At 66.3% G+C, this 14193-nt stretch overlaps 6 protein-coding genes across 6 annotated transcripts; 3 read left to right on the top strand and 3 right to left on the bottom strand.

The window, feature by feature from the left end:
* The first annotated feature begins 486 nt into the window (after positions 1-486).
* On the top strand, positions 487-5628 carry FA09DRAFT_345252 (hypothetical protein). Its single transcript, XM_025744682.1, has 20 exons — positions 487-494; positions 551-796; positions 850-952; positions 1013-1116; positions 1175-1324; positions 1380-1643; positions 1702-1768; positions 1825-1865; positions 1928-1944; positions 2002-2084; positions 2140-2302; positions 2354-2732; positions 2781-2918; positions 3027-3054; positions 3113-3246; positions 3299-3343; positions 3403-4247; positions 4304-4407; positions 4462-4533; positions 4587-5628. The coding sequence occupies exons 3-20, from the start codon at positions 862-864 to the stop codon at positions 5228-5230; spliced, it is 3369 nt and encodes a 1122-aa protein (XP_025600423.1). The 5' UTR covers positions 487-494; positions 551-796; positions 850-861; the 3' UTR covers positions 5231-5628.
* Positions 5629-5719: 91 nt separating this feature from the next.
* FA09DRAFT_328246 (hypothetical protein) lies at positions 5720-6368 on the bottom strand. The gene is made up of 2 exons (XM_025741697.1): positions 5864-6368; positions 5720-5808 (listed from the first exon to the last, which is right to left on the bottom strand). The coding sequence occupies exon 1, from the start codon at positions 6358-6360 to the stop codon at positions 5917-5919; it is 444 nt and encodes a 147-aa protein (XP_025600424.1). The 5' UTR covers positions 6361-6368; the 3' UTR covers positions 5720-5808; positions 5864-5916.
* Positions 6369-7168: 800 nt separating this feature from the next.
* Positions 7169-8383, bottom strand: FA09DRAFT_358894 (hypothetical protein). Its single transcript, XM_025745022.1, has 5 exons — positions 8090-8383; positions 7952-8037; positions 7572-7894; positions 7437-7517; positions 7169-7385 (listed from the first exon to the last, which is right to left on the bottom strand). The coding sequence occupies exons 1-5, from the start codon at positions 8261-8263 to the stop codon at positions 7318-7320; spliced, it is 732 nt and encodes a 243-aa protein (XP_025600425.1). The 5' UTR covers positions 8264-8383; the 3' UTR covers positions 7169-7317.
* Positions 8384-8641: 258 nt separating this feature from the next.
* FA09DRAFT_358895 (hypothetical protein) lies at positions 8642-10299 on the top strand (the record flags this gene model as incomplete). The annotated part of the gene is made up of 5 exons (XM_025745023.1): positions 8642-9105; positions 9156-9298; positions 9351-9634; positions 9688-9809; positions 9863-10299. The coding sequence occupies 5 exons, from the start codon at positions 8642-8644 to the stop codon at positions 10269-10271; spliced, it is 1422 nt and encodes a 473-aa protein (XP_025600426.1). The 3' UTR covers positions 10272-10299.
* Positions 10300-10460: 161 nt separating this feature from the next.
* FA09DRAFT_336975 (UBC-like protein) lies at positions 10461-11555 on the bottom strand (the record flags this gene model as incomplete). The annotated part of the gene is made up of 6 exons (XM_025743954.1): positions 10461-10483; positions 10535-10552; positions 10614-10666; positions 10732-10828; positions 10894-10918; positions 11313-11555. The coding sequence occupies 6 exons, from the start codon at positions 11553-11555 to the stop codon at positions 10461-10463; spliced, it is 459 nt and encodes a 152-aa protein (XP_025600427.1).
* Positions 11556-12501: 946 nt separating this feature from the next.
* On the top strand, positions 12502-14184 carry FA09DRAFT_336976 (6-phosphogluconolactonase; the record flags this gene model as incomplete). Its single annotated transcript, XM_025743955.1, has 5 exons — positions 12502-12725; positions 13432-13860; positions 13913-14021; positions 14087-14113; positions 14173-14184. 5 exons carry the CDS (start codon positions 12502-12504, stop codon positions 14182-14184), a joined length of 801 nt encoding a protein of 266 aa, XP_025600428.1.
* Between the last annotated feature and the right edge of the window lie 9 nt (positions 14185-14193).

Consider the following 14193-nt stretch of genomic DNA (forward strand, 5'->3'; position numbering starts at 1 on the left):
CTCTTGCTCCTTCTGTCGCCTCTGCCGGGACGCGGGCGGCGGCTCTCAGACCGCAGCGCCGCGCCGGTCGCACCCCGCAAGGCAACGCAGGCCGGCGGCCGATCATGTGCGTCGCGCGCCGTGAGTCGGCGCAGCGAGAGCAAGAAGAGGCCGGCCTAGCGCGCGGATTTGGGGCTTCGCAGGACGGGTGGCACGCGCGTGATGAGCCCTCGAGGCGCAGCGCTGCTGTCAGCATCGTCTCCACCCCCATCTCCCTCTCCCCACCCCGTTCTCCACTGCCCTTCACACGCACAACACACATCTCACACACCCACCAGCCGCGCGCGAGTGCCGCGTCACGCACCATGGCCGACGCAGCCGAGAGCGCTGCCGAGGCGCGCTCGCCGCCTCGCGACGACGAGGCGATGCGCAGCCGCGCAGCCAGCCCGGCGCAGTGGCACAGCTTCGCGCTCGAGCCGACGTTCCTCGGCATGCCCATCGATGTGATGCTGCAGGTGAGTGTCTCCGGCCTGACTGGACAGTCCGCGTCCTCACACAGCTGCACCACCAGGTGTGGCTGCACCTCGACGACGTCGCAGCGCTCACGCGCGTCAATCGTCGTCTCCACGAGCTGGCGAGCGACCGTCATTTCCAGGCGCAGTTCTTTCTGCACCGCTACCAGCCGTGGTCTGCCATCTTCCACGCGATCGGACGCCCTAGGCTCTTCCACGCCGAGCTCCTAGACCGCCTGCTCCTGTCGGGCGCCGTGCTGTCGCGAGCCCTCGTCCAGTCCTTGGTCTTCACGTTCAGTGCCTCGGTGAGCCTCACTTGACCGCTTCGATGCGCAGCACTAGCTCAGTCTGGTTCAAGGGCTGCTGTCATATGGACCAACCGGGCGACTGGGGCAAGAAGATCACCTTCCAGGCCTATTCGGCAGTCGTGAAGGCTGGTGCAGACAAGTACGGCAACATTCGTCAGTGCAGGCCTCACAGTGCGACGCGTTGCATGCGTGCTACGGCTGATTACCTTGCAGCCCTCGTGCCCAACAAGCTCGACCAGCGTATCTTCAGGGAGTGGCTCTCAGGGCCGGTAAAGACGGCACCCAGCGCGGTGCGCGAGCTGTTCGAGTCCTACGACGTGCGTGAGGTACTGCAGCGCGCCATCTAGGCCGAGCGCTGACCGGCATCGAGCGAAGTTTATGCCTCTGCCACTGCACACCTATGTAGCCCGCGCTCCGTACGATCCGACCAAGCCGAAGCAGCTTCTGGCAGCAGCGCTGTGCAAAGACCGCACTCTGGCGCCTCTTGCGCGCGCAAATGGCTATCAACCGAATCACCGCGATGCAGTGCGTCTCGCACTTCAGTGCGGTGCCGCGATGCACTCACGTCTGTTCTCCCTAGCTCGCTATCACGCGCCGCATCTTCCAGTCAGGTGTCATGCCCGAGATCATGGTCAAGAAAATCGAGGAGCTGGATAGCGATGGCGTCGGCTGGGTCACGCGTACTGTCGCAAGCAACGTTCTGCTTGGGCTGCGCCACATTGATCGTGCTCCTATCGACTCAGACGATAAATCCGGACCCGGTCCAGCCCTCGCAGCGCTCCGCCGGCAGCAGCAGGACGCCTATACTGCCCTGCAGAAGCTAGAGCAGAATGGGTCTCTCAGAGCGAGTAACTCGGCTTCATCACCCTTCCGGCAGAGACTGACCGTCGTCTCCGCCTCAGTTCTCTCTGCGCGGAGTCGTCATCGAGCTGCTGCAGCTCCTGAGCGCCAATCCCAGCAGGGCGACACGTGAGCTTCTCCTCGACCGTGCTGCGGCACCAACGCGCTCATATACCTTCTGGCAGTACCTCCACTGCTGAAGGCACTTTCCAAGGACTTCCCGAACGTGAAATTGGCTCGCAGCTCTTCGTTCTTACAATCTGCTGACGCACGTCTATGCCCGATCAGCTGCCGTTCAGCTCGGCGTGCGTAACTGTCGCGTCGCCCCTTGTGCCATGGCTCTGACGTGTAATTCTGCTCAGCCTCGTACCTGCGGTGTTCCGCACCGCAGAAGAGGACGATCTCAGCATCACGGAGATTCATCAGCGCATCAAAGAATGCGAAGGTGCTTCGCCTCTCTTGGATGGGCCTTCGTGTGGCATGCTGACAAGCCACCTCAGTGTCGGCGGCGGATCTGATGACAGTCGCCGTCTGCAATGCCACGTTGACAGTCAGGTGCATCCTCTACGGCCGCAAGTTCGTGCCGGATTTCGATCTACAGGCATTCGTGGACGAGCTGGTGGAAAGTCTCGTGCATCAGCCATATCGGGGCGCCATGCTTGGGTAGGCTTTCCGTACTCTGGCCCGCTAAGCATCGCTGATTGCCATGCGCAGGAGCCTGCTGCACCTGGAGGCCCAGATCGATGACATTGAAGTTCTCGATGCCCGTACGCCACTCTCGCTTGCAGTGATGCGGCTCGACTTTGACGTGGCCGCTTTGCCTTCGCGGTCACTCAACGTGTCCCAGTACGAGGCGCTCGTCGCATGGCCCACCTCCGTACGGTCCCCTCTCGCCTTCGACTGGCGGGCCCCCTTACGGGAAACGCCGATGTCGGGCGATGTGCAGCCCAGGGCGGTCTCGGGCTTCACCATCTTCGGATGCGACGATGAGGACGCAGCCACGGCCATCATCACAAAAGCTCTGGGCTCTGATGAAGCCGAGGCAGAGCCAGTCGCACGCAGCTTTGGTATCGCAGAGATTGACCAGACGGGAGTAAGTGTTAGCGAAATGTACGAAGTCCAGGGCTGACAGTGAGACCAGCTTGGGCAGGTCGAACTTCGCAGTCTCGCGGAGATCGTCGACGAAGAAGACGATGTGCAATTCGTTAATGCGCGGACAGAGCGAGTCTCGGCCAAGATGCGTGCCAACAATGTCTTCGGCATCATTCCTGAGCTTGCGGTTAGTGAGAGTCACGATCCGGGCCAAGCCTGCCGCTGTGGAGCGGAGGCAGCGACGCGCGATGCCCCGTCCCCGGATACACCCGTGCTAACGCGTCGGCCCGAACAGACTCCGCTCGCATGCGAGATCATTTGGGGTGAGACGACAGCAGGAGCTGGGCTTGCACTTCACTCACAGCGAGGAAACATGCACAGCTTTGGGCCCCTCATCCGCCGCCGCGAACGTCGTGATGAAACATGCGGTCTTGAATCAAAACAAGGCCCTCGTCGCGGACCTGATCGAGGAAAACGTGCCGGTCTCCGGCGAGCTTCTCCACCTCATCGCCAGGGTGCGCTGAACTGTCGCCGCCTGATGATCTATTGCTCACGCCTGCCGAGCAGCTTAACCTCGCAGTCCCGCAGGCACTCTGCGCTGCTCTCGTCACCGTAAGTGGGACCTTAGCTGACCGCAGGGCCAGCAGTCAGCTGAGAGCCCGCATGTGCAGGAAGCGGCGCCGTTCCGCGCCTTCGCAAATAGCTCCGACGATGCCTTGGAGCTACCGAGTTCGCAGCAGGCCAGTGGAACACCTTCTGCAGCCGAGCGCGCCGTCGTAGCCGCCTGGCATCCCGGCAACGGCACGTACCAGTCTGTCGATCTCTCTCACGTCAACGGCGTCCTCAGGATCAGCCCGGCGGCGAGCACAGTCCCGAAAGTCGCCAGATTCCTGCCGCCTCGGGTCTCGCCTTCGTCTACACCGCCGTCGAGCCCACAAGAGCCGTCAGAGGCCGCGACGAAGCCGGCTGACATAGATGCCGCGCCGGCGCCGAACAAGGCGCTGGCTCAGCGTCGAAGTGGACGACGCACGGCTACACGCGTCAGCTACGCAGACAGTCCTGAGGCCTCCGACGCGTCGGAGAACGGAGGCGACAGTAGCGATGATGCTGAGTATCACAGGGAGGAGGATGACGAACAAGTCTGGGTGGAGTTCGACAGCATGCCTGAGCGCATGAGCCAGCGGCGCCGGCGTGCGATGGAGACGGCCCTAGTGCAGTGGCAAGACTGCCTGTCCGATCTCATCGCCAGAGAGAACTGGTCCGACTCGATCGCCGTGCTTCTCATTCACCGCATTCCCTCTTCCGCACATCCAGCTTGGTGGGCCCGCTGCACCAGATGCTACAACCCGGTGAAGACTTCTCTCGTCGCGCTCCGCCGCAGCGTATCGGCCAGACTCAGAAGCCTGAAGAAGGCGAAGCCTGTCGGCAGTGTTACTTCACGACTCGCCGAGGTGGACGACCTGTGGAAAGAGCTGGAAGCGAACGAGCTGCCAATCGTCAAGGCTCGAGTCAACCGGTGCGTCGCGAGGAAGGTGCGATGCCCGAGGCCGTGGCTCACCCATGGTCGCACAGAGCTTTGAAGAAGGACGGAGGGCCGAGGAACAGCAGGTGGCGGCGTATGGACCGTCGTACGGCTTTCGTGCGCTCCGCCTTCAGCAAGATGAAGGAGCGTCAACGTGAGCAGCACGACGACGGTCCCGGAGACCCAGGCTGATCTCTCGATCGTGCAGCTTGGAGGAGATGGCAGATTGTCGAGGAGGAGGAAGGAGACAAAGAGGACGGTACATGGGAGCCCGCCAAGGGTGAGTCGCACAAGCACAGCGCGCGGCACTCGTGCTGACAAACCCGCGCGAAGCACAAACGGGAATGAACTACTACAGCCACGGCTGGCGCGGCCCTTATGGCTACACGTTTCCGTCAAGCGACGAGAGCTCGGAGGACGAGACCGAGGCACAGCAGAAGCGCGTCAAGACGAAGCCGGGCGATGCGTCTGTGGGCAAGAAGGCGAAGCGCAAGCACAAGCGCAAGTACCTCCTCCCGCTCGCCGGAGGCAGTGCCTCCGGCGAGGAGGCCAGCAACGCCGAGGGCTCGTCAAGCAACAAGACGATGCGCAAGAAGGCCAAGAAGTCGCGCAAGAGCGAGAAGCGCAGCAAGGGCAAGGACAGCAAGGGCACGAGCAGCAAGTCAGGCAAGAAGCGCAAGCGCGATGCCGCCTCTTCCTCGGAGGAGAGCGACGAAAGCTCTGACGACGAGTCGGCTCCCTCGCCGGCCGCAAGCGGCACGCAGGCGCAGCCGGCGGTCATGCGCTCGCCTCGCTCGTCTGCCGAGCCGGAGGAGCAGGAGCCCGACGCCGAGGCGGCAGACCAGCGGGCCATCTTTCTCGCTGCCACCACGATCGACATGTGCGACGACGACAGCGAGCTGAGCGAGCTCGAGGGCGACGCCGGCGCGCTCAGCGACGACAGTGCGCTCAGCGACGCGCCTTCCGACGAGCTGTAGCTCCTCGTCGCGTGCGTCTTCCGCGCGCCGACGCCAGAGGCGCGCGTGCAACTCTCGGCCGTCGCCTCGCCATCATCTTCCCGTCCGTCCGCAAGTCTCCCTCCATCCGTCACCATTCCCGCCGCATACGCCAGCGCGGCCCGCCTCTGCGGCCCGCTCGCTCCTCATCCTGTCCCGTTCCGCCTGTCCGACCGTTGCATGGGCCCGTCGGCGTGCGTCTTCACCGCGCGCGGGGCCGCAGGAGCCGGGGCGCCGCCAAGTGCGCGCTGGCTTACTCGCGCCATGCTAGTTCCCTTCCCTCGCGTCACCCCACTCCGGCCGCGCTCGCCACGTCCGAGCGCCGCCCAGCGAATGCCACGCTTCGCTCCCTCATGCGTGACGACGGGTGCCATTTCAAGAGCTCGGCGCGGCTGCTTGCGGCGTCGGCACGGACTCGATGGCCGGGTCCTCGGCCGCGGCGGCAGGCGGCTGCGGCGGCGTCGCCGGCTCCGAGGCGGCGAGCAGCGTGGCAGGCATCGTCGGCGGCGCCGGCTGTGCGAAGCCGCCCATGGCGAGCAGCTCGCGCAGTATTGTCGTGTCTGGCGGGGCAGGGTGAGCCGCAGCCAGAGCGCCGCGCAGGCCGCACACACGCACCTGGCTTGTCCAGCACAATCTCTCGCCGTGTCATGCCGTCTGGGTCAAGCGTGTCAGCATGAGGTGCAGCCACTATGCAGCGCTGTTGACCTGCTGTGAGGCACATGCTTCGAGCATGGCGGCACCAGCACGAAGCAGCTGCATACCTCGCCGCTGCCCGCGGCATGCATGGGCCGACACTTACCGAACTGCACATACATGACGGCGCGCCGCTTGTCGAGGCCCTGCTCGGCGGCCTCCTTGGTGACGCGCTCCACCTCCTCCTCGGCGAGGCCCTTGGTCGCCACGGGGCGCCACACGTCGCACTCGACGGCGACGCGCGGGTTGGCAAACTTGAGGCGCGGCAGGATCTGCTTGGCGAAGCGGCGCGCGCCGGCGCTGCCGGCGCCCGTCGTCGGGTAGGAGAGGTGCAGCGACGCGAGTGTCGGCATGGCGTGTGCGCCGGCGCCCGTGGAGAGGCGCGCGAGCAGCTGCGGCAGTGTCTGAGGGCGCGACATGGTGATGGTGGAGGGGAGGTGAGGAGCGGGAGGCGCCGAGGCGAGGCCTTCGGGCGCGGCGAGCCACGTGATGTGCCCTGCGCCAAACGCGTGGGAACAAGTCGCACGGCGCCCGCGTCGTGCCTGAGGGGACCTGGCTGCAGGCCGTCTGTGGTGTGCAAGGGTGGCAGCGGCCGTGCAGACGCCAAAATTAGCACACATCGAGGCATCCGAGTGGTTCGAGACGACGAGCTGGCTCTGCAACTCTCTGACCAGCGCAAAGAGCAGCAGCAAGGAGTGCAGCCTCGAGGCCCGGCAGTCCATGCGCTGCGCGCCGCCCGTCCCAAAGTCCGCTCCCGCTCCGACAAGCGAGTGTAAGGAAGAGAGCGCTACCGCCATCTCGTCTTCGTGGCGATGCCTAGAGCCGCGCTGTGGGGCAGGTCGACTCACGCTGCGCCCCAGGTCCACTCACGCTGCGCCGGCTTGGAGAGCGGTGGCCTCCTCGGCGGCTTCGTCAACTCTGGCGGGCTGCCGTGGGCGAGATGTACGGGCGCTGCCAGCTGATGCGCACAGACGACAAGGTAAAGCCTCGCCCCGTCTACTCGCACTTTGCCCGGCACAGCATGAGCGCCGCGAGCGTGGCTGCCATCCGCAAGGGCGAGCGCTGCGCGTACTTCGCCGAGAGCGAGCGCCAATGGACACGACCGAAGCAGCGGCTGACGAGAAGCACGGCAGGACGGGCGTCGCTTGTAGGCGTGCGACCCCGGCATGGGCTACGAATCGGACGGGATGCCGCCACGCGCAACGTGAGAGTGGCAGGCGCATGAGAGCTACATGACGGCCTTTGCCACGTGTGTGATGGCAGACGGCAATGGGCATGGTACTACGAAACAACGACGCGGGATGCTCGCAAGGGAAACTTCAAGTCCGCTTGTCTCGTGTGCAGCTAGTGAGACTCGTGCAGGTGTGACTGCGTTGCTACATGTGTGTCCAGTCCAGCTTGCGCAGCAGGATCATCTCATCGACCTTCTTGCGCCATTCGGCAACTGGCCGGCCAGGGGTTAGACGTGTTGTCTAGCAAGCGTGTCTTTACTCACTGTCCGCAGCCATTTCGCTGTCGTCGGCGGCGTCTTGCTCCTCCTCCTCTGACGACTCATCGTCCGCGGCGCCTGCGGACGCTGCTTAGGGATCAGTCGCGGATCACTCGCTCAAGCATGCCAAGAAGCACTTACCCTCGAGGCCATACGCGTCGAAATACCACTCCTTCTCGGGCTTATTGGGCGGCGTGGCCGAGGTCTTGGGCGCAGCTGAGGCCACGCGCGCAATCTCGCCGTCGACATAGTCGTAGAAGTACTTGTCCTTGTCGAATCCGCAGCCAGCTGGCTGGTGCTTGAGAAGGCTGATGAAGCCGTTCATCACGCGGACAATCTCATCGTCGCTCTTCTTCGGCTCCATCATGAGAAGCGGAGCCACGCCCCTGGCTAGAGCAACACGCAGCTCGAGAGAGACCCAGCGCGGGGAGTCACGGTTGATGTCGTTCATCAGGTCGAGGCATCTGCGTGTGCTGGTCAGACGGCATGCTGAGTCGCTTCGCGAGAACGATCCTACGCACTTGATCTGCCATTTCGGGTTCTCCATGACGGTCTCGATCATCTCTTCAACGTCCATCGTTGTCTTGCCGGCAGTCTTCACCTCGAGCTGCGCATGCAATGATGAGTACGGGACGAGAGCGCTGGAGGAGCCGACGCACCCTCTGAATGCTTTTGAGTACAGCTGCCGAGATCGTGACAATGAACTCAACAAGCTCCACCATGGGCGCCGACTTCATGTCAATCTCTTCGAACGTGTCATCGGCCTCGACATTGGTGGGAGCTGTGGCCCGAGCGGCGGGCGTGGCGGGCGTGGCGGGCGTGACGGGCGTCATGGCGCGTGAGGCAGAGGATGAGGGCGACGGGGCGAGCTTGGGAGCAGCGACGCGGGGAGAGAGGCGCTGCAGGTGGTGGTGGAGCGGAGAGGAGATGTACCAAGCCTCGGAATTGCCTAGTTGCCCTGGCGTCCGCAGCCCGAAGCAAGAGGAGCAGCCCCCGGCACGCCTCGGCGCAAGGTTGCCAAAGCGCGAGCGTGGGACCGGCGCGCCATGACTACAGAATCACGGCCGGCGGTTGTATTCTGCCGACACTACAAACGCGTCGAATTCATGTATTCGAACGCGCACGACAGCTTCGGGCGCTCTTGCCTCTGCCAGGCTGTCCCCTCTCCTCCACCTCTGCACCTCCCACCTTCACCCTCCTCCACCTCTCGCATGGCGCCTCCCGTCGCGCGCCCAGCGCGCGCCGCCGCCCGCTACCGCCCGGGCAAGGCGCTCGGCGGCGACGGCGGCGCCTCGGCGTCGGGCAGCGGCAGCGAGTCGGAGAGCGAGGCGCGCGCGTCGTCGACCGCCGCGCCGCTCTCGTCGTTCGCTGCGCCGCAGCGCACCGCCGGCGTCGTCATCCAGAGCGGCGAGCGGCCCATCGACCTCAGCCATGTGGTGGTGGGCAAGCGCGCGCCGCAGCCGCCGCAGGCGGAGAGCGAGAGCGAGTACGAGACGGACACCGATGAGGAGGGACCGGCGCCGCAGCCGGCTGCACGGCCCGTCTTCCGCAGCGCAAAGGACCGAGGCGCGGCGGTCAAAGAGGAGAGCAGCGAGTACGAGACGGACAGCGGCGAGGAGAGCAGCGAGGAGGAGGCGCCGGCGCGTGTGCTGCAGAAGCCCGTGTTCGTGCCAAAGTGAGTGGGAGGCAAGACGACGTGCAGCGCTGCGGCTGACAGGCTTGCAGACGGGCGCGCACGACCATCGCCGCGCCGCCAGAGGAGGAGGCCGAGACGCCGGCCGAGGACAAGGAGACGCTCGAGGCGCAGAAGCGGCGCACCGAGAGTGCCGCGCTGGCGGCGGAGCGCATCAAGCGCGAGATGCTCGAGAGTGCGTGTGCTGCGAGAGTGCTCGCCTGGCGCAGCTGACGTCCGTACCGCAGAGGCGGCGCAGGACGACGTGCCCGACCTGGACGACACCGACGGGCGCGATCCGGACGCCGAGTTCAGCGCCTGGCGGCTGCGCGAGCTGGAGCGCCTGGAGCGCGAGCGGCAGCGCGTGCGCGAGCGCGAGGAGGAGCAGGCCGAGATCGAGCGGCGGCGCGCCATGCCGGCGGCCGAGCGCGATGCCGAGGACATGGCGCGCGCAGAGGAGACGCGGCGCGAGAAGAAGAAGGGCAACCAGGGCTTCATGCAGAAGTACTACCACAAGGGTGCCTTCTTCCAGGTGCGTCGTGCGTGCACGGACGGTGCGGTCGGTGCTGATCACGTCTGCGACAGGACATGGACATTCTCAAGAAGCACGACTTCACCGAGGCGACGGAGGGCACGGTGGACAAGTCGAGCCTGCCCGCCGTGCTGCAGGTGCGCGACTTTGGCAAGCGAGGCCGCAGCAAGTATACGTGCGTGCCGCGTGCGCAGCATGTCGCCAACTCCGTTGCTGACCCTCTCACAGCCACCTCGCCGACCAGGACACGACGCGCTCGCAGAACAGCGATCCGCGCTTCCGCGCCGCGGGCGCCGGAGCGGGCGGCAGCAGTGGCGGAGCGAGCGGCAGCGGCGGGCAAGGCTGCTTCGCCTGTGGCGGGCCACACCTCAAGCGCGACTGTCCCGGGCTCGGCGGCAGCGGCGGCGGGCGCGGCGCAGACGCAGCCACGGGCGCCAATGGCGCACCGCGCGCCGCTGCCTCGCGCGAGTGGGGCGCTGCACCTGTGCCGAGCCGCTATGGCGGCGGCGCAGAGCGCGGCGAGAAGCGCCCGCCGAGCCGGGAACGCGATGGGCGCGAAAAGGTGCCGCGCTGGGACGGCCGAGGGGAGCGGGAACGCGAACGCGAGCGGGAAAGGGAGCGGCATCGGGATCGGTGATGCGCGGCAATGCTACTTATGCACAAGCCATTGACGCCGTGTGGATGAATGAGAAAGGGGCGGATACTGTACAGCGAAGCGGTGTGTGTGGTGGTGACGAGTGAAGCTTGGACCGGAGAGAGGATGCGGGAGAGAGGATTGTGAGAGGTGGGATCGCAAGACGTGGAGAACGGCGCGGAGCGAGGCGATCTAAACGTTGTCGTCGTGGTATGCTGCAGCAGAGAGTCAGCAGAGAAGGCTCGACGACCACGCAGGCTGCTCACCCCAGCGAGTGTCCTTGGCTGAGCAGCGAAAGACGTGTATCAGCTCGTGCGTCGTCGCGGACGATGGAGGCCCACTCACGCGAGAGCGGCGCGCGCTTCACATAGCGGTCATTGTCCGGCGGCAGCTCCTTCCTGCGCTCGGCGTCTGCATCAGCGCGCTGCAGCGTATGCCCTCCGATGGCGCACGGAGCCCTCACTTCTTGGCGCTGGCGAGCATGCTCTGGATCGTGAGCAGCACGCTCGAGGCGTGCAGCACGGGCGACCACTCGTTGCCGAGAATCGAGGCGCAGATGTCTGGGCGTGCGGCGCGCCGTCAGCGAAGGGCCGCGCGAGCCCTGGGGCTCGGGCGCAGCACTCACGACCGTTGGAGTAGACGTGCCCGTGCTGTGGAGTAGCCAGGCTGGCGTCAGCCTCGGCGTGCGCGACGCACAGCGGGCGCAGCTTTGCGCAGCCCGACGCTTTTGGTCGGAGCGCCCACTCTCGTTGCTCGGGCTGCACTTGGGAGCGATGCAAAGGCTCCCGTGAGCCTGCCCCCTTGCAGCGTGTGCGTCGCATGCCGGCGCAGCGCGGCGCCGAGCGATCGACGTCAAGCGTGTCCGCCGCTGCGGCACACTCCGTCGCCATGCTCGGTGCTGCCGGTAAAGCCGCTACGCATGCGACGTTCTTCTGCCGCCGCTGGCTGTACCTACTACCTTGCTGCAGCTGTCTCCACCTGCGTCTCTCTCCGCGCTGGCCGCTCTGCCCTGCCCTGCTCTGCCGCTCTGCATCATCCACTCACCACGGGCGCCTTCCAGCCGCCGTCGGTGACAAACACACACTCGGGGCTCTCCATGGGGTACGCGTCGGGAAAGCGGAAGCGCAGCGCAAACGTCTCGCCGGCATACACGCTCTCGCCCAGCACGCTGATGCTGAAGAGCCACGTCTGCAGGTCGTCGGCCTGCAGCAGCGCACAGCCGGCGGGCGCGCCCGAGGCGCGCAGCTCGGTCAGCTCCTTGGCCAGACGCTTAGTGGCGAGACGCATGGTGAGTGTGGAGTGTGGGATGCGAGAGAGGGTGCGGCGTGGGGGCAGTGGAGGGGAGTGAGGAGTGCGCAAGAGCAACGCATGCCACGCCGCACCGCGCGCGCGGCCGCCGCTGCCGCAGGGGCCGCACGCCGCGGATAGGCGCACGACGCGCTCAGGTGCACCCTCGACGGCCGTCGCACCGTCATCGTGAGCCATGGCTGCGCCGTTGTCGAGATCAGGCTGCTCGCCGCTGCCTCTGCCAGTCAGCAGGCTGCACCAAGCTTGTCTCACTGCTGCGTGTGCTCGTGCCTTGCAACCCGGATTGGAGAGCATGAAGCGCCGGGCGTTGTGCTTGACGTCGAGCCGCGCCCATGATGCTTCTCCGGCGGCTTGCTGCAGAAATAAGCCCCGACGGGCCGCTCATCCCTACGCAGCTCATGCTGTGGCATTTTGAGCCTAACAGTGCCCCGCGACGTGGTGCAGCGAGACGAGTGAGCCTCGCTTGAGGTCGCATCGTGGTCGCGCCGTCGCCTCGCACAGCACGCGGCGACGCATGATGACGGGCGCCGCCCATGGACGCCCAGGCACGGGAGCAGTGTGCGCCGCCGCTGGGGCGCACGGTCGCACGCTCGGCGCGGCGTCGCGAATCAAGAGCTCGACGCCGAGCGGCCGCTGCGACGTCGCTGTTCGCTGCGAGACGGAGATGTATGCGCTGCAGATGATGGACTGGACATGTGCAGCGAGTGTGCCGCCTGCGTCTGCACGGACAGACGGCGTGCAGCGGCGGCGACTGCGAGCGAGCGGCGGGCACGGCAGGTGGAGCGGCGGCGCATGCAGCAGCAGCACGCTCATCACCGCGGCGGCGCGCGGCGGCGGCGCGGCAATCGCGTATCGGCCGTCGAGGCGCAGCGTCCGCTCCGCTTCACTCCACCATCACCATCCACCCTCAGCCACCCTGCCCAGCATGTCCGCCCCCGCGCCGCCCTCCACCGAGCCGTCGCCGCCCGTGCTCTTCTCCTTCCCCGACGCCGATGCGCTCTCGCGCAACCTGGCCGACTTCGTCGTCAAGGCGCAGAACGAGGCCATTGCGCGCCGCGACAAGTTCACGCTGGCCACCAGCGGCGGCAGCCTGCCCAAGATGCTCGCAAAGTACCTCGTCGGCAAGGAGGGCGTGCGGTGGGACAAGTGGTGCGTGTGCCGTGAGGAGTGCGGAACTGGGCAGCAGTGGCAGCCGCGAGACGTGGCCAGAGCTGCAGCCAGGTGCGGCACGCGGGCCCGAGAGTCGCGGATGCAAGACGGAGAGGCCGTCAGCTGCGGCGCCGGACGCGCCTCCCACACCCAGCACGGAGCGAGTCAGAGACGCAGAGAGCGCAGAGGGGCAGAGGGCGCAGAGGACGACGTCAAGACTCCTCATGAGGCGACAGCGCTGAGCGCAGAGCAGCCGCGAAAGGGGCCGAGGCGAGACGCGCATCTGCGCCTCAGGCCGGGATGCCCGTGTGCAAGCTCAGTTGTGAGGGTGCTCGAGGAACCCGGCTGGGAGCGAGCGCGATGCGGACTACTGCAAGGCCTGGCTGCCGCTGCACGCGCGCTGTCGGAGCAGGGAGACGGCGTTGCTGCTGTGCACGACCCGCTGCGCTTGCACCACACGCCGCTGCTGGGCAGGCGCGCTCCGTCGCCGGCCGCTCTGCTGCAGCGCAAGGGCTATGCGGCTTTACCTGTGCGCTTGCGCCGCTGCAGACGCCCAAGCGCTGTCTCAGGCGCATCACATTGAGCCGCGAGCTCTGAGCTGCTGTGCGGACACGATGGTCAAAGTGGTGCTGCCGCGCGTCTGGTGTTGCGGGCGTGTCCTCCTCGCGTTACGTCCGCCGCAGCGACTGACGTGTGGCCTCCACAGGCAAGTGTTCTTCGCCGACGAGCGCCTCGTGCCGCTCGACCACGAGGACAGCAACTACCGGCTGTGCCACGAGGAGCTCTTCAGCAAGGTGCCCGAGCTGAAGCGCGAGCAGATCCACACGATCGACGTCTCGCTGCTCGACGACGCCGAGGAGCTGTCGGACGAGTACGAGAAGCAGCTGCGCGACGCTTTCGCGGGCAAGTCGAGCGTGCGCCTGCCCGTCTTCGACCTCGTGCTGCTCGGCATGGGCCCCGACGGCCACACGTGCTCCCTCTTCCCCGGCCACGAGCTGCTCACGGAGCGCACGCGCTGGGTCGCGCCCATCGAGGACTCGCCCAAGCCGCCGGCGCGGCGCATCACCCTCACGCTGCCCGTGCTCAACAAGGCGCACCGCGTGGCCTTCTGCCTGGCGGGCGAGGGCAAGCAGGAGTGAGTCGCCACGAAGCGAAAGCGCAGGGCTGCATACTGACGCCCCCAACAGGATGCTGGCAAAGGCGCTCGACGAGGCTACCAGCCAACAAGTGCCGGCGAGCCTGGTGCGGCCCACGCCGCCCGGAGACGTGTACTTCATCTGCGACGATGCTGCATCTGTGCGTCGTGCGCGTCCTCTGCCCCTCGCTGTGGCCCACCGCTGACCACACACCCTCGTCCACAGGCAAGCGTCAAGTACGCAAAGACCGAGGTGAGGCGATGTGCTGCGCGTCTGTCTGTCTTCGCTTGGCTGACCCTCTCTCTGCGCAGTTCAAGCTCTGAGTTCCGACT

This window comes from Tilletiopsis washingtonensis, assembly GCF_003144115.1.
Source record: "Tilletiopsis washingtonensis strain MCA 4186 unplaced genomic scaffold FA09scaffold_4, whole genome shotgun sequence".
NCBI lineage: Eukaryota > Fungi > Basidiomycota > Exobasidiomycetes > Entylomatales > Tilletiopsis > Tilletiopsis washingtonensis.

Excerpts from the sequence above, each read along its gene's own strand:
- FA09DRAFT_345252 (XM_025744682.1), top strand. The coding sequence starts at position 862 with ATGGACCAACCGGGCGACTGGGGCAAGAAGATCACCTTCCAGGCCTAT. Across the intron at positions 1,325-1,379 it reads AACCGAATCACCGCGATGCA|CTCGCTATCACGCGCCGCAT; the intron begins GTGCGTCTCGCA and ends TGTTCTCCCTAG. Across the intron at positions 2,303-2,353 it reads TATCGGGGCGCCATGCTTGG|GAGCCTGCTGCACCTGGAGG; the intron begins GTAGGCTTTCCG and ends TGCCATGCGCAG.
- FA09DRAFT_358894 (XM_025745022.1), bottom strand. The coding sequence starts at position 8,263 with ATGACGCCCGTCACGCCCGCCACGCCCGCCACGCCCGCCGCTCGGGCC. Across the intron at positions 7,895-7,951 it reads AACCCGAAATGGCAGATCAA|ATGCCTCGACCTGATGAACG; the intron begins GTGCGTAGGATC and ends CAGCACACGCAG. Across the intron at positions 7,386-7,436 it reads CAGCGAAATGGCTGCGGACA|TTGCCGAATGGCGCAAGAAG; the intron begins GTGAGTAAAGAC and ends CTGGCCGGCCAG.
- FA09DRAFT_328246 (XM_025741697.1), bottom strand. The coding sequence starts at position 6,360 with ATGTCGCGCCCTCAGACACTGCCGCAGCTGCTCGCGCGCCTCTCCACG.